Source organism: Podarcis pityusensis (genome assembly GCF_964106645.2).
Source record: "Podarcis pityusensis genome assembly, chromosome: 1".
NCBI lineage: Eukaryota > Metazoa > Chordata > Lepidosauria > Squamata > Lacertidae > Podarcis > Podarcis pityusensis.
Window position 1 is genome coordinate 134,597,057 of NC_138028.1, and position 22,640 is coordinate 134,619,696.

At 41.3% G+C, this 22,640-nt stretch overlaps 1 protein-coding gene and 1 long non-coding RNA gene across 4 annotated transcripts; one reads left to right on the forward strand and one right to left on the reverse strand.

Moving 5' to 3' along the window:
* The first annotated feature begins 43 nt into the window (after positions 1–43).
* YBEY (ybeY metalloendoribonuclease) lies at positions 44–7,393 on the forward strand. The gene is made up of 5 exons (XM_080981125.1): positions 44–242; positions 3,381–3,660; positions 4,651–4,782; positions 6,220–6,288; positions 7,260–7,393. Exons 1-5 carry the CDS (start codon positions 103–105, stop codon positions 7,344–7,346), a joined length of 708 nt encoding a protein of 235 aa, XP_080837251.1. The 5' UTR covers positions 44–102; the 3' UTR covers positions 7,347–7,393.
* Positions 3,593–19,864, reverse strand: LOC308463005. 3 transcript variants are annotated; one of them, XR_013979432.1, is made up of 8 exons: positions 19,146–19,864; positions 18,014–18,109; positions 16,773–16,815; positions 16,342–16,599; positions 15,210–15,763; positions 14,660–14,761; positions 14,086–14,131; positions 3,593–3,713 (listed from the first exon to the last, which is right to left on the reverse strand). It is a non-coding gene; the product is annotated as an uncharacterized lncRNA (long non-coding RNA). The 3 variants fall into 3 exon arrangements; XR_013979433.1 differs by lacking the exons at positions 18,014–18,109; positions 19,146–19,864 and adding an exon at positions 17,210–17,390; XR_013979434.1 differs by lacking the exons at positions 3,593–3,713; positions 14,086–14,131; positions 18,014–18,109; positions 19,146–19,864 and having other exon boundaries at positions 14,694–14,761; positions 14,964–15,763; positions 16,773–16,938.
* Positions 19,865–22,640: the final 2,776 nt, after the last annotated feature.

The following is a 22,640-nucleotide window of genomic DNA, read 5'->3' on the forward strand; positions in this document are numbered from 1 at the left end:
CAGAGCCCCCTGCCAGCCCCGCGCAGCCGGCCAGAGAGGAGGCGGCGCGGGGCTTGGCCGAGCAGGGAAGGGTCGGCGGCGCTCTTTCCCTGCGCCTTCTCTATGGCGGAAGCGCCTCCACACAGGAAAGCAGAGTCCCTCGAGCTTCCGGAGGGGGAAGCCGGGGCTCGCCTTCCCTTCTGCCCGGGAATCCGGAGCGAGGCGGAGGTTCCCCTGGAGGGGTCGTGCTCGGGGCGGGAAAGGTAAGCTGTGTCGCTTTATTGCACCTTCGAGAAAACGGTGTGATGATGATGAACTATATTTATTGTTATATTTCTAATAAAAATAATAATACAGTGGTACCTCGGGTTAAGAACTTAATTCGTTCCAGAGATGCGTTCTTAACCTGAAAATGTTCTTAACCTGAAGCACCACTTTAGCTAATGGGGCCTCCAGCTGCTGCCGCCGAGTGATTACTGCTCTCATCCTGAGGCAAAGTTCTTAACCCGAGGTAATATTTCTGCATTAGCGGAGTATGTAACCTGAAGCGTCTGTAACCCGAGGTACCGCTGTAATAATAAGTTTTATTTATACCCCACCCTTCCCAGCCAAGACCGGGCTCCGGGCAGCTAACACCAGGTATTAAAACAATTGATTAAAATACAACATAAAAACAAGATTAAAATACAGTGGTACCTCGGGTTACAGACGCTTCAGGTTACATACTCCGCTAACCCAGAAATATTGCCTCAGGTTAAGAACTTTGCTTCAGGATGAGAACAGAAATTGTGCTCCGGCGGCGCAGCAGCAGCAGGAGGCCCCATTAGCTAAAGTGATGCTTTAGGTTAAGAACAGATCTCTGGAACAAATTAAGTACTTAACCCGAGGTACCACTGTACAACATTAAAATGCAGCCTCATTTCAGTAGAAACTCAAATCAAAACCTTTTTGGGGATGAAAACATCAAATCTTCACCAAGGCCAACTATCCAGACTGGTCCTACATTCGTTTATTGCAATTACTTACATCCCGCTTTTCAGGATACAAACCTTTCCATGGCAACTTATAAGTAACATGAAAACACGTTTAACACACATACGCAACAGAACAATACCAATATATAAAATGACTCTCTCTTGATTTGTGTCTGTTGTTATAGTTGCGCTCTCTGTGTTATAGATATTATAGAAGATCTTCCCCATATGGCAGCTGCTGGTGGAAGGGCCTTAGCTGAGGCGGTGCAGCCAGAGCAGCCTTTTGCACGTCCTTTGCTTGTGTCCCTTTCTTGAGATAAAACAGGCACCCCTGCAACCGTTATTTTGGCACCAGTTGTCCCTTCCACCACTTGCCTCGGGAGGGCTATGTCTTGTTGCAACCATTTATTCTGCAATATTCTGCTCTTACCAATTTAAAGGACCAGGATTGTGCAGTGTTTCAATGATGAAAAGCATAATCCTCTGAATTGGAGAAATCAAGAGATATATTGCCGCACCAGCAGCATCTCTCTTCTTTCTCGCATCCAAAAATGCAAGAAGGGCTTTTACACCCGCCAGAAGCTCGGCTCTGCCCTCGCCGATCATGGAAGGATCCTTTAAAAAAGTCCCATATGCTCAGAGACTTTGTGCTTGTTCATTGTTGGGGTATAGGAAGCCCAGAGCACTTGTTCTTTAGATGTCCCTCTTATGAAGAGGCACCTAGTGAGGCCATTGATCCCCTGCTGATGAGGCTCGCTGACCTCCTGGAAAAGCAAAAAATTGACCTTTTCCTGTTTGGCAAAGATCATAAGACGAACCGGATGGTCGCCAGATTCTGTGTACAGATCTGTAGGCGCAGACCATCCCACAACCCAAACTAGTTCGTTAATAAAATCCGCAAACTCGGTTCCATGGGTGACTCTGGGTCATCTCTCTGCGGTAGACTTTTAAGTGTCTATACGCTGATTGCATTTATAAAATTTTAATTTATTGTTGTACATTGTTTTAAATGTTTGCTTTCCTTCTGGGATTGTACCCCCAAGTGTGTTTTGTAAGCTGGTCTACGACCGTAATAAATTATCTATCTATCTAATCCTCTGAGCATGTGCAATTGCACAGGTCAAAATATGCTTGCACATTAGAAACAAGATGCACTTGTACACCCAGCTGGTAGGTTTAACTTCCATTGACAATGGAAAGGGAGCTAAATTCTGAAAGACAACTCTAGAAACTCACACTAACATGCATTTAGCAAAACAGCCCCAAAACATTGACTGACACTAGAAAATCACAATTGTTAGAACACAGTGTTATAAGATTGGGGTGGGGTGGGGTGGGGGATAGTCTGCATGTCATCTTAGATGGGATCCTGCAGGAAAAGAGACTGCTTATTTTTATTTTAGTATTTTATTTTAGAAGTTTTTTGCATAGAATATTAATTGCATTCATCCATAACAATTTCACTATTTTTTTTAGGGGTTCTTCCAACCCCGACTTCCCTCCAACCTTTCCCCGGTTTCAAATATTTAGCTCTTCTCTTTTCTGGAACTAAATATTTTTATCCAATCTATTAAATCTCCTTTTTCAATACTCTTTATCAATTATATTACAAGTGCTAATCCAATCCTGACGTTTTTAAATATTTGCAATGCTCCTTCATATATTCTATAAAATTAATCCATTCATTTCTAAAAAAATTATCTTCTTAATGTCTGATCTTCCCAGTCAATTTTGCCATTTCTGCATAGTCCATCAATTTTGATATCCATTCTTCTTTCAATGGGGTTCTTTCTTCCTTCCAACCCTGGGCATAAAACATTCTTGCTACTGTCGTCGCATACATAAAAACGGCCTTTTTTCCTTCCATAATCTCTTCTCCTGTTATACTTAATAAGAAAGCCTCTGGTTTTTTAACAAAAGTTATTTTAAACATTTTTTTTATCTCATTATAAATCATTTCCAAAAGGCTTTTGCTGACTTACAGGTCCACCACATATGATAAAATGTACCCTCATTCTCTTTGCACTTCCAAAATACATTAGACATACATTAGACATTTTTAAATACATTTTTGCAAGTCTTGTCAGCACCAAGTACTATCGGTACATCATTTTCATACAATTTTCTTTTAACGAACAGCAAGTAGTAAATCGTAAATCCACTTTCCGTAACTTTTCCCACGACTCAAATTGTATATTATGACCCACGTCTTTTGCCCAATGTATCATTGCTGATTTTACTTCTTCATCTTTTGTCTCTCATGAGCATGAGACTTTTAATCTTGGGGTTGTGGGTTTGAGCCCCATGTTGGGCAAACGATTCCCGCAATCCAGGGGGTTGGACTACATGACCTTCATAGTCCCTTCCAACTCTACAGTTCTATGGTTACTTAACCTACTGCAATGATTCTAATCTCTGCCATTTCAGCTGCTGGAACTATCACTATCATGTTGGAAAAGCACTACTTTGCAGAGCATCGTCTTCACTTTTTAAAGATATGAGCCTGCTCATACGTAACCTGCAGAGAGCCATCCCTATCAGGAGAGTGCCGCTTCGCAAGAATATAGAACAAATCCGTCGCATTTTGGGTGTGCAGCAGTTTGATCTTGGTGTTATCTGTGTTAATAACAGACACATACAGCTGCTCAACAGAAACTACAGATGGAAGGATAGCCCTACTGATGTGTTATCTTTTCCTTTTCATGAGGTAAACATTTTGCTTACGATTCTCCAGTTCAGCAACAGTCTTATGAGGCTTGTCTTGAACAGGAACAAGACAATAGGACATATTACAAAACGTGTCAAGGCTTCAAGTACATGTGGGTAATTGGGGGCTTTTGATGGACCAATCATACTTGTTAAGACTTGAGGACAACACAGAAGCTGCATAGAAATATTTAAATTTGGGGGAGATGAAGGCCTGTGGCTTCTTTAAAACAAATAGCCTGCTTCTGTATAAGCAATGCTCATTTGTAAGAATAAAGTGATATATCATTTGTATTACCGGGTCCATTCTTCATCATTCTTTTTAACCACCATTGGAAAGTACTTCCATATAGTACTTTGTTATGCTTATAGCTTTACTTTCCCACAATTCATCCAAATAATCCTACAATGTAAGATACTAATTCTGCTCTACAGCTAAGAAAGCACTGTTCTAAATGTTCTTATTTCAATAAACCCCATGGAATAAGTATGTTTAAGAGTGCAGCAATGCAACCATATCACGTGTTGTTCAGCATGATCTGCTCCAAAGTACACTTATTTATTTATGTACATAATTTAATATATTGTCCCTGAATCCATTTGGAACTCTCAGGATAGCTTACAGTGTAAGAACAACAAAGAAAATATAAAGTACATTTGCATACAGTGCTTCAGTCCTAAGTATATTTAATTAGAAGCCGCACTAAAATCAGTTTACTTTTGAATAAACATGGTTAGGATCGTGCTGCAAAGCTGATAATTTCTGGCCCACACAATAAGAATGCAGATAAAAACAGACCATTCCAGTTTCCTGGCCCAGAGGCAATCACACGACCTCCATTAGTCGCAGGGAGCTTTGAAATCAATATTGTGTTTCAACATACGTCATCTCTGCATTAACACCCATTGTGAACGTTCAAAAAAGTTATGGAACTTTGAAAATATATATCTGTAACTTTTGGATCATAGTTTGGGCCTGTTCCCTTCACAGAATCTGACAGCAGGGGAGCTGCCTCAGCCTTGTGCTCGAGGTGAATACAATTTGGGAGACATTTTTCTTGGAGTAGAACATATCTATCAAGAGTGTGAGGAGAGTAAGGAAGATTTCTACAGTATTCTTACAGTAAGTATATGCTTACTAATTCAGTTATCATGCTACTTAAGTTGGTTTTTATCTTTAGAGTTCTAACAAGTTACCCTAAAACTTGCTTGGTCTTCTCAATTTACAAAAGAAGCTTCTTTTATTTCCCCTCTTCATTCTAGCATTATGTATACTATTAGATTTTCACCCCCCAAAAAAAACATTGCAGGCATATTTTGTTTCATCTAAGCCATTGTGCTACTTCATGATCTTAATGTCAAGGGAAGGAAAACTTTGCTCCCTAAGACTCTCTGCACAACTACAGCTGCTAGCCACAGTTGCCCTAGGAGTGCAGAACCAAAGGAATGCATCAGTCAGGGCACCAAGGGCAACTGTGCCCCTGCCTCCAGTGCTAAGAGCTTGCTTCCTTACCCACACCCTCAAATGGACTCCTGGAGTTCTGTGTCCAATTGTGGGCACCACAATTTAAGAAGGATGTTGACAAGCTGGAAGGTGTGCAGAGGAGGGTGACCAAGATGATCAAGGGTCTGGAAACCAAGCCTTGTGAGAAATGGTTGAAGGAGCTGGGTATGTTTAGCCTGGAAAAGAGGAGACTGAGAGGGGATATGATAGCCATCTTCAAGTACCTAAAGGGCTGTCACATGGAAGATAAAGCAAGCTTGTTTTCTCCTACTCTGGAGGGTAGGACTTGAACCAATGGCTTCAAGTTACAAGAAAGGAGATTCCAACTAAACTTCAGGAATAAATTTCTGATGGTAACAGCTGTTCAACAGTGGAACGGTCTCCCTCTGGAGGTGGTGGACTCTCCTTCCTTCAAAGTTTTTAAGCAGAGGTTGGAAGGCCACCTGTCGTGGATGCTTTAGTTGAGATTCCTGCACCGCAGAGGGTTGGACTACATGACCCCGGGGTCCCTTCCAATTCTACCATTCTCTGATTCTGTACCACAGTATTATCACAGGATTGTTGTGAGGATAAAAATGGAGGGGGAAGTACGTTATCTTGAGCTCTTCGCAGCAAAGGTGGGATATAAATGTAATGATTGATTGATAAATAAATAAATAAATAAATAAGAAAGATGGGTGATCTCTGAAAAGTAAACATCTTGGCTGGTTGTCTCGTTCCTCTCCTCTGCAACACATTTCTTTAGTGTGCATATTGTAGCCTTGGTTTCCAATTAAGACACATGACAAGTGAAGAAACACAACTGAATTTCAGTAAAAGACTGAACAAATATCTTTTGCTTTCTAAAGCAAGCCTGCTTATTCTTGAGACATGCGCTAGTGACTTCCATGAAATGAATTCCAAGTAACTTGGTAGCAAAGCCTAGCCCTAAAACCATGGAAGAGAATTATAATGAGCTAAGTCATCTGTTCATTATTTTGTTTGTTTCCAATAAAATGTGATCCTTGAACACGGAGGGCAGAAGTGAAACTCTGAAATACTTTTCCCCTTGCACAGGTAACAGTTGCTCATGGCATGTGCCACTTACTTGGCTATAAACACAGCACAGAAGCAGAGTGGCAGCAGGTGAGTGTTTTCCTTTTGATGAGCAATTTCACTGCATGCACCCTAATATCTGAGCAGCGGGAGACTCAGGGTTTAATTGTTTGGAACAAAGGTCAGCGGAGACTCTGTCTTTAGGATGGCTTTATTTACACACACACACACACACACACACACACACACACACAAAACGAGGATAGTATAGAAGGACTCTTAGCGTTAGCATTCCAACAGCTATTGCCTCCCCACTAAGTTTCCAAGGTGAAGACCCCAAAGCCAGTTTTCAATTCTGCACGCAGTGGCAGTCAAGCTTCTGTGTCTCCTCTGCTTCCAGCTTCAACCAAACTCACACAGAGCAGCCCCAACTATTGTTCTTCTACTTTAAAAAAGATGCCGCCTCCAGCCAGGTGAGAGAGTGTGGACAGCCTATCCCCTCTTGGAAAGCAGCAATACCCAGTTGTCTCTATGGTAACACAGCTGACTCTTCAGTCACGTAGATGAGGGTGTTAAACAAGACCTGCAACTTGACAAACTGTTTTGACCAGTTCAGCAGGCTCCTTCCTGCAGAGGCCTCCATTTTGTAGATATAAAACCACAAGTTTCATTGGGATCCATAGGCATTATCCAAACCAATCCCCCATCCTATAAAAATATTAATACTTGATTCATCAACTTGATTCATCTGCAGATGCCCTAGCATATTAATTGGGTGAGAAAACATAAATTTTATGTACCCTATGTGCAGTGTAAGTGACAAATTCATGAAGGGAGTCTGTAGCGCAACAGATCAGTGCATCTGGCTGTTAACAATAAGGTTGGTGGTTTGAGCCCAGCTGCGGTCAGGATTCCTGCACTGCAGGAAGTTGGACTAGATGACTGTCAGGATCCCTTCCAACTCTATAATTCTATTCTATGATTCAAATTTTGTAAGATGACATTGTTGTGTTATTTGGAAGGAAATGTATGCAATCACCATTGCCTTACCTCTTTTTCAGATGTACGAAAAGGAAGCACAAATTCTTCTGGAGCTAAACAGATTGTCAGACACAAATTTGCAACCACTGACCAAACACCACTTCTAGGAGCCATATTTGTATGTTGGCTCAGAAATAAAAGAAATGAAAGTTCAGTTTTTTCCGTTATTTGTGGGTTTTGCTATCAAGTCCCCAAACAGAAATATAGTAAGAATGCAACTTAAGCTTGTTTTGCAAAATAATGATTTCATTGGAATGGGAAATAAGGCACTTAATGAAGAAAATGAGGAAGACCTAATACTACCAGTCCTACTACTAAGAGCCATCAGGCAGGAAAATACGATTTCATCTTTCAGTTTTTTTAAAAACGACATCTTGGATTTCTCTCTTTGAAACAGATCCTATTGATCCATTGGTAAGGCTACAACTGTCACTCTGCAACAATTTAGTTGGGGTCTGGGCATCTTACCTCTTGCCTTCCTCCTCCCCACTGTTTGCAAAATTGTTTTATGCAACAACACATGTCCCATTATATCCTTTTGCAGCTGCCTGGCATTGTTCAGATCTCAAATGTGCTCAACTTTCTTTGGGTTATGCCCTGCCATCAGGATGAGGGCATGAATGTAGAAATTGGGCTATCGGAGCAAATAGCAGCTTCCGACTTTAATAATGATGATGATGATCAAATAAGTACAGAGCAATTTGTTGTATATCTCACCTCCCCGAAGCAATAAGTTCTATATAAGTACAGAATTGGTGGTTACAGTATACTTCTTGAATACAAAATGTAGCTATTCTCTCCTCATTTTCTTCTGGTTTATCAGCTAAACTTGGGAAGCAGTAGAGAATATCGAGGACTGGACAGAGGGAGAAAATTCATCATTGTTTTTATTATCATTATTATTCATGGTTTTGGGGTTGTTTATTTTAAAAACTGACCTGCTTCTATGCTCACAGGAAAATTATTGAAGGAGGGGAAGGGCAGAGAGTTAGAGAGGAGGAGGAAAGAGTCGCCCTGTTGATTTGTTTGCAACTTCAAAAACACAGCCCATTACTCAGGAAAAGAAACCCATGAATACCTGAATGTAGGCAGGCGCACACAGGCACAGCGTGAAGACTTGACACAGAGAGGAACCCCACACGGTTTCCCCGCACGTAACAGGCAGGGAGCCAGCTCAGATAGAGAGAAAGGCAGCAACCATTTTATTCCCTTTTTAAGCGCCGCTTCCCACACACCCCACCTCCCCTCCTGTGCGTTCCAGGGTTTGGGTCCTGAGTTGAGGGAGCTTTTGCTCCTCTCCTTCCAGGTCCCCAACACAATGGGACTTCCTTTTGAGCAGACAAGTCTAGACTTGCCCGATAAACCGCATTCTCGGGAGTGGTGTCTTGTGTCTGTGTGTGTGTGAGAGAGAGAGATATCGCATGTTACAATGGTGCAGCCAGCCGTGGTTATGTAGTGCCACAATTTCTTACAAGGGAGTATGAAATTCCAATTTTCAGTACGTGTCCTTTGTGCTTAGGGAATTAATCTGCCTTGAATATAGAAAATATTAATCTTTAGGCGGCTTCAATCAGATATAGGTACGCCTTCACTGAGGAGCGTTATTAAATCCAGTAGGTCTGCGTCAACATACTGCATTTGCAGCGCCGCCCCCAAAGTGACCCTTTAAATCCACTTGACAGTCCAGCTGTAGGTGCTCATCTTCCAGGCCGAATGAAAGGCGCACCCACTGATCCCGCTTCCTTCCTCTCCCCTTCCCACCCGCCTCCATTGTTCGCTCGCCTGCCTGCCTGCCTCCTCCAGTCGGGAGCAATGGTGCACCGAATGTCACCCCCCTCTCAGGGATGACACCCGGGGCGGCCCGCCCCCCTGCCCCCCTTCCTCCACCACTGCTGGCAAGGAGGCTGGCAAGGCAACCTGAAAGGCGTTGGGAGAAGTGGCGCAGCCTGGCCCAGCCTAGCGGAAGGCTGACCCGAAAGGAAGAAGAGGAGGAAGGTGCGGAGAGGGTCCTGTTTCCACCCTTTCCTGGCTCGCCTTCTGCAATAGGTAGACTCTCCCCAGGGAAGTTTACAACATCAACTGGAAACATCAATTATTTGTGCTTAGTAGAATTAATCATGCTGAAGATCTGCTTGCTGCCTGCTTTTATTAATGTCCAGTTGCTGACGGGACACAGAGAGAAGAATGTAAAGGAACTGAAGGAGACCGAGGTCAGATAAGACTGGTTGAGATCTCTCAACTGACTCTATTACGCTGTCAGACCACAAGTGCTCACTATGCCTCCGAAAAAGTCAATAAACCCTGTGAGGGAACCAACCTATGAAAGCTCCGAGGGAGAGGAAAATGGGAATCCTCAGGGCAGAGTTTAGAGGAGATAGCAGAAATTCCTTCTGAGGCAGAGGAGCCTAGACTCTCTTTAGAATTTGAAAAATGGAAGTTGGAACAGGAATACAAATTTAAATTAGAGAGAGAGAAAAATAAGGCTGAACAAGAAAGAGATAAAATTAAGGCTGAACAAGAAAGAGATAAACTTAAAGCTGAACAAGAAAGAGATAAAATTAAGGCTGAACAAGAAAGGGAGCAGTACCGTCTGAGGGAAAAAGAGATGCAATTTCAGTTAGAAATGCGGAAAATGGAATTGGCCTCTGTGGGAAAACCAAAATAAAAATAATAGCACAAATGATCAAAGCCAGGTTAAGATAGACCTCAAGCGTTTTCCCGAATTCAAAGAGAAGGATAATCCGGAGGCTTTTATCGTCTCATTTGAAAGAGCATGCAAAGATTTCCAAGTAAAAGATGAGGAAAAAATGATAATATTAAGGGCTAGAATTAGTGGAACCTTAGCCGAAATATATGTGCAAATGCCAGAAGATCAGTCTAGAAATTCTGACATGTTTAAACAATTAATTTATACCTGATTTGGAATAACCTCAGAACAGTTAAGAAAGAAGTTCAGGAGTGTGACAAAAGTGAGGGAAGAAACGTTTGCTCAACTTGGAGCCAAAATTTCAATTTATCTCACAAAGTGGCTAGAGAAGGAGGGTGCCAATTCAGTTCAGAAGATCAGGGAGATTATCGCACTTGAACAATTTTATACAACCATCAATAAGAAATTGAAATATCTGATAAAAGAACGACATCCCAAAACTATACAGGAGGCAGCCACTTTAGCTGACCAAATTAATGAAATTAGAGACCATGGATTTGATGGTCCGAAATTTGGCGGGAAAGTGTGGGAGTACCCCAAAAACAAATTTCAATGTGCCAAGGAAAGCCCTACCTCAGTGACAAATAAGGGAAATATGCCACGAACTAAAAGTCCAACTGACAAGGCCCTGACTAACAAGGCCCACTGAGGGAAAAGGAAATAAAACTAATTATAACTGGGTACAGGGAAATAAAGTGCTGGACGTCTGGTAAATTAGGCCACAGGAGTTTGGACTGCGGGGATGGAAAGGGTAAAACTGAATTTTGGTTCTCAAAAACAGACTTATTGTATCCACTCAGTGGAGCAAGAAGAGGCTAGGCAGGTTGCCAGGGAAACCGAGGTTTTAGCTAGGCCTGAGCCTGAGGAAAATTTTGAGGCACGTGTGGTACAATGTTAGTTGATTAAACAGGATAGTTTCCTCTTGAGAAATGCTGGGGAAAACATCTGGGTTGATGATAAAAAGTATCTTGGGTTAAGAGACACCAGATCACAGATTACAATCGTCCATCCGGACATAATTTCCACCACTAAATTAATACCTGAGAAACCAATAAAATTAAAAGGAATTGCCAAAGAACCAGTGATCCTAAAAGTAGCTGAAGTGGATATTAACTTCCGTGATTGGTCTGGGAAGTGGCAGGCAGCCATTTCTGAGGAAGTTCCAGCAGCAGTTCTTATCGGCTGGGATCTCCTAGAGCATGTTAAGAGTGCATTTGTAGTTACTTGCTCAAAGGGGGGCCAAGAATCACCCACTACTGAGGAAACTGAAACAGTTGTCAGTGGAGACATGGCTGGGAAACCTCTCTTGGAAGGCTTGGGCGGAGCAGAAACTGAAGCTGTTATAGTTCCTTTTAAAAACACCCATAAGGCTAGTTTTGCTAAGGAGCAAAAAGGGGATGTTGGCTTAAGCAGTTGTTTTGAGGCAGCTAAGTCTGCCGCCCCTTTAACCCCGAATGCCCAGAGAGAGTCTGTGAAGAAAACGGGCTGTTGTATAGGGAACTCCTTGCCACACCGTATAGAGGGGGAGGAGGAATCTGTAAACAACTGGTAATCCCTCACACCTATAGAGAAAAGATTTTGCAACAAGCCCATAATAGCATTTTTGGTGCACACATGGGAATAACGCCCACTAAACGAAGGGTTGCGCAGAACTTCTACTGGCCAGGCATGGGGAAACAAATCAAGCTATATTGCCAGGTATGTGATATTTGCCAAAGACGAGGTACAGGGCAGGACAAGACAAAGGCCAAACTGTGTCCTTTACCTGTGATCTCTACCCCATTTCAAAGGCTGGGGCTTGACCTAGTAGGGCCATTGCCAAGAGCCACGAAACAGGGCAATAAATATATCCTGACCATCATAGATTTTGCAACCCGATATTCAGAAGCGATCCCATTAAGAAATATTGAAACTGAGACAGTAGCAGATGCGTTGATTAATTACATGAGTCGCCTGGGGTTTGCAAGTGAGTTGGTCACGGACCTAGGCACCTCATTTACATCCCAGCTCATGAAAAGATTGTGGGAAGCGTGTGGCATCACACATATAACTTCCACACCGTACCATCCAGAGACTAATGGATTGGTTGAGAAGTTTAATGGAACTTTGATCCGTGTGATCAAAGCCTACGTAGCAGAAAACCCTAATGGCTGGGACTGCCAATTACAACCCCTCTTGTACGCATACAGAGACATTCCACAAGAGAGTACCGGGGACAGTCCCTTTGAACTTTTACTAGGGCGCAAGGTCAAAGAACCTTTAGATCTACTCCAAAGGAATTGGGAGGATCACTCAGATAGTGATCCAGATTCAGTGATGGAATATCTGTACAAACTGCAAAACACTTTACGCTGTTCCTTAGAAATAGAAGGAGAAAATTTAAAAGCCACCCAGTCAAAGCAAAAAATCTGGTATGATAAAAAGGCCAGAGAGAGAACCTTTGGGCCAGAAGATGAAGTGTTGCTGCTAAGGCCCATAAAGGGAACTAAATTGCAATTAGCCTGAGAAGGGACCGTACAAGATGGTGTCCAAAATGAATAACGTGAACTACATTATCCAGCAGGGGGATGAGGGGCGCAAAGTGGTTCACGTGAACATGCTAAAACCCTACCATAGAACAGAAAGCTGGGCTCTATATGCTATAAGAGAGGACCCAGAAGAAACAGACGACATACTGTGCTGGGAAGGGAGAGGGGAGCAACGTTGTAATCAGAAAGAAGTGAATCTAGCCCCTTCATTAACCCAATCACAGCGGGAGGAGGAAGGAAGTACCCTACAAAAATACAAAGCCGTCTCTGGAATAGCAAAGGGAGTGGTCCATCGCATAGACACTGGGGGTGCTAAACCCATTGTAGTGACCCCTTATTGGATAACATGGATAGAGTCCACAACGAGGTGCAGGAGATGCTGAAGGCAGGGATCATAACCCCCTCAGAGAGTCCCTGGGCATCAGGTAGACAAACCTGATGGCTCGATAAGATTTTGTGTTGACTACCAAAAGTTAAATCACGTCACTAAGGCGGATGCCTATCCAATGCCCAGCTTAGATGACCTAATTGAGACCATAGGCAGGTGCCATTTCATTACCTGTCTAGACTTGACAAAAGGCTATTATCAAGTAAAAATGTATCCTGGGGACCAGGAAAAGTCCCCTAGGATTATATGAGTTTAAAGTGATGGCCTTTGGGCTAAAAAATGCGCCAGCGACCTTTCAAAGGCTAGTGGATAAGATCCTGCATGGATTAAGGGAGTTTACAGTAGCTTAGCTGGATGATATTGCAATTTTTAGTCAAACCTGGTCTGAACACAAAGAGCCCCTAGAGTTAGTGCTACAATGAATTAAAGAGGCGGGCTGGACTATTAAGGCTCGTAAATGTCAGACTGGGGACTCAGAAATCAAGTACCTTGGAGATATGGTGGGTGGAGGAATAATAAAGCAGGGGAGAAGAAGAGTTAATATGAAAACCAATAGGAAAGCCGGAGGCAGAGCCTACCTGCATATAAAAGGGCTTAGCCTGAGGTTTGAGTTAGTTGTTGGTGGGTAGTTGGTTGGTTTTAGTGGGTTGGTTGGTTGGGAAAGGCGGTTGGAGGAGCAGTTGGCAGGCAGTTGAAACTAGAGAGTTAGTGCAGTGGGTTCTTGTGTGAGGAGAGGTAGAAGAGACAGAGACAGGATAAAACAAGACTAAGAAGCTAAAGAGTAACAACGTTTGGAATGCAGTTAAAGTTTGTTTGTGTCTGAAATAAACTACACTCTTCTTTGTTAACTTGAGAACCTGACTGAGACTAAGTGATTTACTGGGGAAGGCCTGGTTGGTGGCAGCGGATTAGTGGTGTACGGGTCAATAGTCCGTGAGATGACTGGGGGCTCCGTACAAACGCCACAACCACGTACAGTGGAACCTCGGTTGTCAAACTTAATGCGTTCCGGAAGCCTGTTCAGCTTCCAAAGTGTTCAAAAACTGGGACTCAATGGGGCGGTCCGCAAGCTCCATTCCAGTCGAGAAACATGCCTCGAGACACGTTTGAAAACAGAAGCATTCATTTCTGGTTTTTCAGAGTTTGGGAGCCGAAACATTCAGCTTCCGAGGTTGCACTGTAGATCACAATGTAGATCTTCTTGATACAAGAAGGTACCTTACCTGGTGTTTCTTTTGGAGGCTGTTCTTTTGTCTCATTTCTCGTTTCCTATCGAAAAAGAGCAAAAGGGTAATTTGACGGTTCATTGTGTTATTAATATTTTGATGGGAGCTGCCCAGAGTGGCTGGGGCAACCCAGTTGGATGGGTGGCATATGAAAAATATAATATAATAATATAATATGGCCTCAGGTGATTTCCATGGAACTGGAATCATAGAATCAATCCATCTGACTTATTTTTTTACCTAAACATTTCAGCTTTAATAGATCACAGCTTCAGAATTATTAAAACACCAGAAATGTAAACACATGTCATTTGCATTTAATCCTAAGACTTTAGGAAGAAAGGGGGAAAGCCTCATTTAAGAGAATTCATTCTGCCTGTTTGTCTCAGAACGCAGTACACAGAAATATATTTTTAGTATCACCATAACTAACTGGTATTGCCATAACTTATTGAGCATATGCATTTGACTATAAATCTCCTGCTCGCGGCAGCAACCAATCCCACGTCCCTCTATTTTTTACATTAATTTCTAAGAAAAAAACCTTATCTTATAGACGTATGTGACTCACCATTTTGGCAATTTCAAACATGATGTCTCCCCCCCCCCCTTGTATCTCTAATATTTCCTCTGATGTAACGATTGGCACATATGCCCTTCTGGGTATTCTTTCCTGAAAGAAAAAAAGGAAAATGAATGTCCCCCCTGCCCAATTATCTCATCTCTGACTCTAATACTGGAGAAGACCTGCCTGGCTTCAAGCATGGTGGCAAATGCAGTGCTAAGTTCTCATGGTCTAGTTGCTTGGGGGTTTGAGCTGATTCCTAGCGGCCTTGCATTGTGCCAAATCCTTTCCTGCTTTCAGTTCAACCCACCATTCCACCAAGCCTTCACCCCAGCCCCTTTCCTTTCCTTGGCAAGTGTCAGGAAGCAGCTGGCATGGGAGTGTCAAGAAGGAGGTTTGTCCCCTTCCACTCCTCCTCCTTCTTCCTTGCTCAGTTGTCCTGATTAACAGCATGCTGGGTTCCCAAGCCTGGGGACTTCCAGTGCGGGAAGTAGTTCTCCTCAGGCTGAAAAGTAAGAAAAGGAAAGAGCACCGTTACCCGTCTGCTTCATTTTACCTTGTCCTCTCTTGTGCTGCGTGCCACACTTGGCCCAGACAATGGGAATGTGGGGCACATCTGGACAGGAACTAGCCAGCATGTGGGTCTGGCTTCAGCATACAATCAGGCCTAGCTCTTGAACCGGTTTGGCAGCAGGTGGAGGCTCCATGTCCTATGCAGGTGCTAAGCGCTGATGGGCAACTTCAAGGCCCCTCATCTCACGTCTTCGCCCAAGCAGCGGCTGCGACAGAGCAGCAGCGCCCTCCTCCCCTCCCAGCGCCACAGGGGCTTACTGGGAGGAGAAGAGGCAGGGCAGCAGCAAGCTTGGCACATGGCAAGCCACCAGGCTGGTAAGCCATAGCCTTCAAACAGAGGACTGTAGGGCTTGGCGGTGGGGGGCAAATTATAGGAGAAGGGGGGGCAGGAAGGAAAGGACATATCCGGAGTGGAAGGAGGAGGGGAGGGGTTCAATCTTTCTATTTTCTTGGTAGGAGGGAAGGAGTTCAATAGTGGTTAGTTCTTTGTTCTTCTTTGTTGTTGTTTTTTCCCCTTTTTCTTCCTTCGGTAGAAATCTGAAATGCAAGCATGGACATGACTTAGAATGAATCCACCGTACTTTAATTATTAGCATAGCATTCCTAATGTTAATTGATCAGATTAAAGCATAAACCTGTCTGTCTGTTGGAGGAGCCCACCCTGCCCACTAAGTCCCCTGCCTTTTGGCCCCTCCAAAACAGTATTATTTTAACTCATTCATATCCCCATATGTTTTAAACCTAAGCTAAGAAATGGCTGTAGGATGGATCTGTTTCCATCTACCAAATTTATTTAGGGGAAGGCTAATTTCTTAAAGTCAAGAAAAAGAGAAAATGTAACACTATTCAGCTGGTAGCAGTGCATATTAAGGTATCTTGCCCATGCCTAAGCTGGGAGGGGAGTCCCTGAAACATAAGTGCATCTGCTGTTGTGCAAAGTCTGTGGCTGGTGCTCCGTTCGCTAGGCAGGTGCCCAACCGCTGATGGGCAACTTCAAGGCCCCTCATCTCACGTCTTCGCCCAAGCAGCCACTGCGACAGAGCAGCAGCGCTCTCCTCCCCTCCCAGCAGGGACAAAATTAAACTCTAGAGATTTACCCTATTGGTTGTTCTTACCTCCTTTTAGGTTTTGACAATCTTTCCCACACGGAGGGGGAGGGATCTTCTTTTTTAGTTGGTGGGGGAGCTGTTGGAAACAAAATGGTGGGGGGAGAACGCAACCCGAAAATGCTTAACCTGAAGCGTATTCATCCCAAGGTATGACTGTATGTGACTCCCCATCAGCGCCTTCTCCCACAGCAAATCGATCATTTTGCCTTCAACTTCTAGGAACTCTTCTGATGTTACTATCAGTGGGAATCTGAATGTTCTTTCCTGAAAGTAAAAAAGAAAATGAAGTTTATGCTCTAAGAATTTTAGCTAGATAGTTGTCATAAGGTTCTTGTGTAATCCAACCACAAATTACTCAGGATTGTAAAAATGATTAAATTTTTTTTTAAAGGCATCCAACTTTGCTAAAATTACATGTTAAGATAGCAAATACTTACTTCCAATTCTGCCTCACTGGCGAGACCCTTCCCCACTACATATCTGCAAAAGATCAAGGTTAAATATCAAACTCTTGATATATTATTCCTTCTTTCCATCATTTTTCCCAGTCTTCTAGCTGTATATTATAGCCAAAATCCTTAGCCCTATGTATCATCACTGACTTAACCTTAGCCTTGGGGAGAGGGGTGGGAATGTACAGTTTGCTGTACTTAGCCTTGAGATGGGAGACTGAAAGGGCTTAAAAAATAAAAAAGTCTTGTGTCTAGGAATATTTTTCTGCCAAAGCATCAGCCTGCCAGTCTGAGATGGGTTGTCAAAAGTGTGAACTTCATGAATAGACCCTATTTAAAGGAATTGGTCAATTAGCCACAGAATAGCTTTGCTGCTTTTTCTCATCTTCTTTTAATTACACAACTGCTTTTGGGGGTCCCACCTTCATGCAGGGGAGGCTGGGAGCAAAGGGGAGACTGGCCTGCCGAGCACCCAAGGCGGCGTTGAGCTGCTCTTCCCGGCGCCACACGGGGCGGCAGTGCTGCCATTGTCCCGTGCGCTCCACTTTGGGGGGCAGCAGAAGCTTTTTGGAGGGGGGTCGGGGCCCGAAGGGGGTGCGCAGGCCAGGCAGTGGCCTTGGCAGGCCTCCTCAGCAGCCCGGAGAGTCGCCCTAGGTGAAGAAAACGAGACGAGGCCGAGTCGATTTGGCCTTGCCTTGCCTTTGCCCCGCCCCCAACCCAGGTGGCCAATCAGCTGCGGGCAGGGGGTGGGGCGAAGGCAAGGCAAGTCCTAATCTACTCGGCCTACTCTCATTTTCTTCACATAGGCCGACTGTCCAGGACCCGGGAAGCCCAGCGGAAGGGGGGGGCAGTAGGGCGGTTCATAAAAAACTTTTTTTAGTAAAAAAAAATGCCTGCTCCAAAGGTCTTATCATACTAAGATAGGGATTATATAGCTATATCAGAAATTTCATGCATATCAGTTAATATCTTGACCCTGCTGCATTGAATTGAAATTTCAGCCTTCAGGACTTAGGAAAATGGCCAGGTAAACAGCTATTTTCATGGAGGAGGGTCAAGATATTAACTGATATGCATAAAATTTCATATATAGCTATATAATCCCTAGTGTAGTAAGATAAGATCTTTGGAGCAGGCATTTTTTTTTTAAGTTTTTTATGATCCGCCCTAGTAGGGCAGTAATTGTTCCTTGATAATTTGTCAAGGTATGACTGTATGTGACTCACCATCAGCGCCCCTTCCCAAAGCAAGTCAATCTTCCTTCCTTCCACCTCTAAGACTTCCACCGATGTCACAATGGGTGGGAATATGAATGTTCTTTCCTGAAAGTAAAAAAGGAAAATGAATGTGGTTCTTACTTTTGCTAAATATCTTTTAACCTATTGCTACCACCAGAATGGGTCGCAACTTTAAATAAATGATTTTCAGAGCAGAGCAGACCTGAAGTATTTGTGTGTGGAAGCTAATTCCTAAAATACACTTCTATCCCAAGGCATGCCAGACTCTGCAGTTTGGATGGCCTTACTCATTCATAATAATAATAAAATGATTCATTGCAACATGTGAATTCTGAATACATTTCAGTAATAGTGTGCCTTGATCTATTAAAGCAGGTAGTACAAGGAAAGTAATAGAAGTAACAATCTACATGCAGTTTTCTGGTTTTGTTTTTCAAAACGGGAGTATTGTCAATGTGGGAAATGTTTAAACTCCTAGTTGCAAAGGTTTCTAAAGGCAATGAACACAGCCGGCTGTCTAGCTCTTCCCTGCACAGAGTTGGTTGTTTATCTAGGATTACGTTTATAATCCTTTGTTATTTCTTCTTTGAATATTTTCTTCTTTTTTAAAAAAAAAAATTCATTTTATAACACAAATAAAAAATAAAAAACACAAACAGAAAAACAAACAATACAAACAAATTCTTGTCATATCCTTATTTTTCTAAACATTGTTAAGTGGGCCTCCCCAAGTCCCCCCTGTGTGATTTTCATTTTACTTCATCTTTAGCAGTTTACATATATCATAATTTCTAACCATCTTTTCTTTTTTAATCACACTTAAAATAAATTCACATTTTATCACTTGTCTAAGTAAATTTTATGTGAAAATGGTTTTGGAAAACTGCTACAATGGACTATATGGAAACTCAGCTGGGGGATCTGAGGAACTCATTTAACAATGTTAACAAAAATGGAATTATATTCTGGATAAATGTTTGTTTTTTTATGTTTTTTGTTTGCTATAAATTTGGAAAATCAATTGAAAAAATTGAAAATAAAGAAAACATGATTAAATATTCTTTTTTTAAAAAGGCATCCAACTTTGCTAAAATTACATGTTAAGATAACAAATACTTACTTCCAATTCTGCCTCAGTTGTATAAATCAATTTAGCAACAGCTAAGAGTACTTCTGCTGACTCACGCGCTCCGACATTTTCTTAGACCAACATTTTCCTGGTTTGAGGAACAGAAATGAATTGTATAAGACTGACATAGACTGACATAGATTGAGAAGGGGGTCGAAAATTGCAGAGAGGGAGTGACTCAAACAGCGACATCAGCTGGTGAAAGAAAACTTTGCACTCTTTTGAAAAATACGTTCCTCTAATAAGACTTATAAGAGCAATTACAGGGATTTTTGCAAGATCTGCAACTAGTGAAGATCCCAAAACGCTGCATCATAATCTGCTGAAAGAGACAAGGTTTCATAAATTTTTATAGACCCTATATCCCATTACTGGAACAGCATTCCTGTTACCTCTGGAAAAGTAACATTTAGAGAGAACTTACTAGCACATAACATTATTGCATTGTACATTATTAATTGAAAATACTCCCCAGCTCTTTTCTTATTATTTAAATATACTTTTCGTATTTTCTTTCCCCTCTTTATTTCTTTACAAATTATAAATTGCATTATTATTATTACTTCTTCTGCTTTATTTTTCTCTTACCCTCCCATCTTTTCTTTGTTTCTTTCTTTTGTAATTTTTTTGTGTTTTTGTTTTGTTTTGTTTCTCTGTTTGTTTCATTTTTGTTGTTTTTCTGGTTGTTTTTGTGTGGTTTTCAATTTGTGTGGTTTCATCTTGGGTTTTTTGTTTCTGTTTTTCGTTGCTTTTTTTCCTGTTTTTGTTTGCTTTGCCTTTCACTATCTATTGGTAGCCAATGCAGCTGATATTAGCATCAGATGTCATTAGCTTTGTTGCAAGGGGCTGATTAACTGAACCGCTAACCTGTTTAAAGATTTATATATATGATCTATTACCCTGAATGAGTAAGTGAACGCAAGGATTGCAATCATTTATTATATTTATTTGATCTGATGAATTTGTGATATTGCTGTATTGATGCTTGGCTGTAACTAATTAGATAATTGTTCATAATCAATTTAAAATATATTTAGTGAAACTGGGAATATAAAGAATTAGTGGATACATAGGCCGAAGATGACTATCAGACTGGTAAAATTGTCGTGATTGTATTAAGAAAGATTGAACTTAATTGACATTCATTAATTATCACATTGGAAATATTGACACGATTGTATTAAGAAAGATTGAATTTAATTGATATCCAATCTGTAAGACAGAAGGAAAGAGAACAAATTACCTAGTGAGCTAATTGAATTTCTTGGTGATGTATGGTAAAAAAACAACTGTGTCAGGTTCTGCAGCAGTTTCAGCCTCACAAATCAGGAGAACTTCTGTAACTGACATGGATCAATCACTAGATATGAGAGAATTAATTTTAAGTTTGAAGAAAGATATCCAAGATTTAAAAAATAATGTAAATGAAAAGGCAAAAGCAACAGAAGAAAAACTTATTTCAATGGGAGTCAAAATAGATGAAAATGTGAAAATAGCAGCTGAGTTATCAACTCAGGTCAATAATTTAGTACAAAAAAATTCAGAACTGACAAAAATAGTGCTAGACCTTAAAGGTAAAACACAGAACCTAGAGGAAGCTCAGAAAAAAATACAAAATGAAAATAGAGAGTTGAAAAGGGAATGTGATAAGATAAGGAAAGAAACAGCAGATCTGAAAGCACAGCAGGATTCAACTTTGGACTCTATTGCGATGTTGCAAATGCAGAGAAGGGAGAATACCCTAAGATTCAGAGGACTAACAGAGGACGCAGAGGAAATAATTGAGAAAAAAATCTCAAAAGAGCTAGCAGCTTGGTTAGACCTAGAAGAAGCAGAAGTAGCACAAAAAATAGAAAAAGCATTCAGAGTCAAATCTAATGTAGCAAAAGCAAACAACTGGCCGGCTGATTGTTTAGTCTCTTTTAACTCTATGGATTTCAGAAATCGAATTTTACACGCTAGTAACAAGAAGAAATTCCAATCGGAAGGAAATGATATTATCGTCCACAAGATTATCCCAAATCGGTTGATAAAAAAGAGAGAAGCTTATAGACCTCTGGCCGAGGCACTAAAAGCAAAGGCAGTGGACTATAGGTGGGAGTACCCTGAAGGCATCTCCTTTTTCTTTAAAGCGAAATGTAGAAAGTGCTTGTCGGCATTAGATGCGGACAAGTTCTGGAGAAAGTACCGGAAAGACCTTGGAGGAAAAAGGCAATTGTTGGGAGAATCAGAGTAATTATTATTATTTTTAACCCATTGACATATCATAAGAAATAAAGTATGGATTATAAATTTATTACTTGGAACGTAAATGGTTTAAATGAAAAATAAAAAAGGAACAAGGTGGAACATATTCTGGTTAAGCAAAAATATGATCTAATCTGTCTGCAAGAAACTCATGTAGCGGAAAAACATAAAAGAGTATTAATAAATAAGAGATTGGGGCTTGAGTTTATTGCATCAAGTAAAGAAAAAAAGAGAGGGGTGGTAATCTATGTAAAACCTCAGCTGGAGCCAAAACTGCTTTACAATGATGAAAAAGGCCAAACAGTGATTATAGAGGTTAAGATCAATAATGAAAAAGTGATAGTTATTGGAATTTATGCACCAAATGAAAGAAAATCCGAATTCTATCAATTCCTGGAAGAAAAGGTCATAGAATACTTAGGGGAAAAAATTATATTATTAGGAGATTTTAATGGAGTAGTCAATCCAAACATGGACAGAACAATAAAGAAGAAAGAAAAGGGGCAGAACAAACTCCCAACTACATTTTCCCAATTAATAGAACTCCTGAATTTGTTCGACGCTTGGAGGTTTAAGAATCCAACAGATAAAGAATTTACACATTATTCAGAGCCACATAAATCGGCGGGACGAATCGACGCGATCTGGACAACAAAGGATTTATTAAATAATATTACAAAAGCAGGAATCCATCCAAGGACAATTTCAGATCACAGTGCGGTCTGGGTTAACTTTAAAGGGAAAGAAGAAAAGGTTAAAAGGTGGCAACTTAATGAGAGTATGCTAAACGATGAAAAAATTGTACAGAAGGCCAAGCAAATCTTCGAAGAATATTTTAAGTTTAATTTAAATCAAGGAGTAGATCTAGAGATGGTTTGGGACGCGAGTAAAGCCGTCATAAGAGGTTTCTTTATACAACAAAACACATTCCAAAGGAAAACAAAGGAGAAGAAGAAAATGGAGATCTGGGAGGAAATTAGAAAAAAGGAAAGGATCCTTTTCCAAAAACCAGATGATGAACTAATTAAGCAAAGTATAAAAATTTTACAGACGCAATTCTCCATGATAATAAATAATAAAGAGATAGAATGGAAGATAAAATGGTTGAGACATAGAAATTTTGAGTTTGCAAATAAACCTGGCAAAATTCTGGCCTGGCAATTAAAGAAGAAAAAGGAAGATAGAATTATCAATAAAATTAAAATTGAAGACAAACGGATTCAAGAAACGAAGGAAATT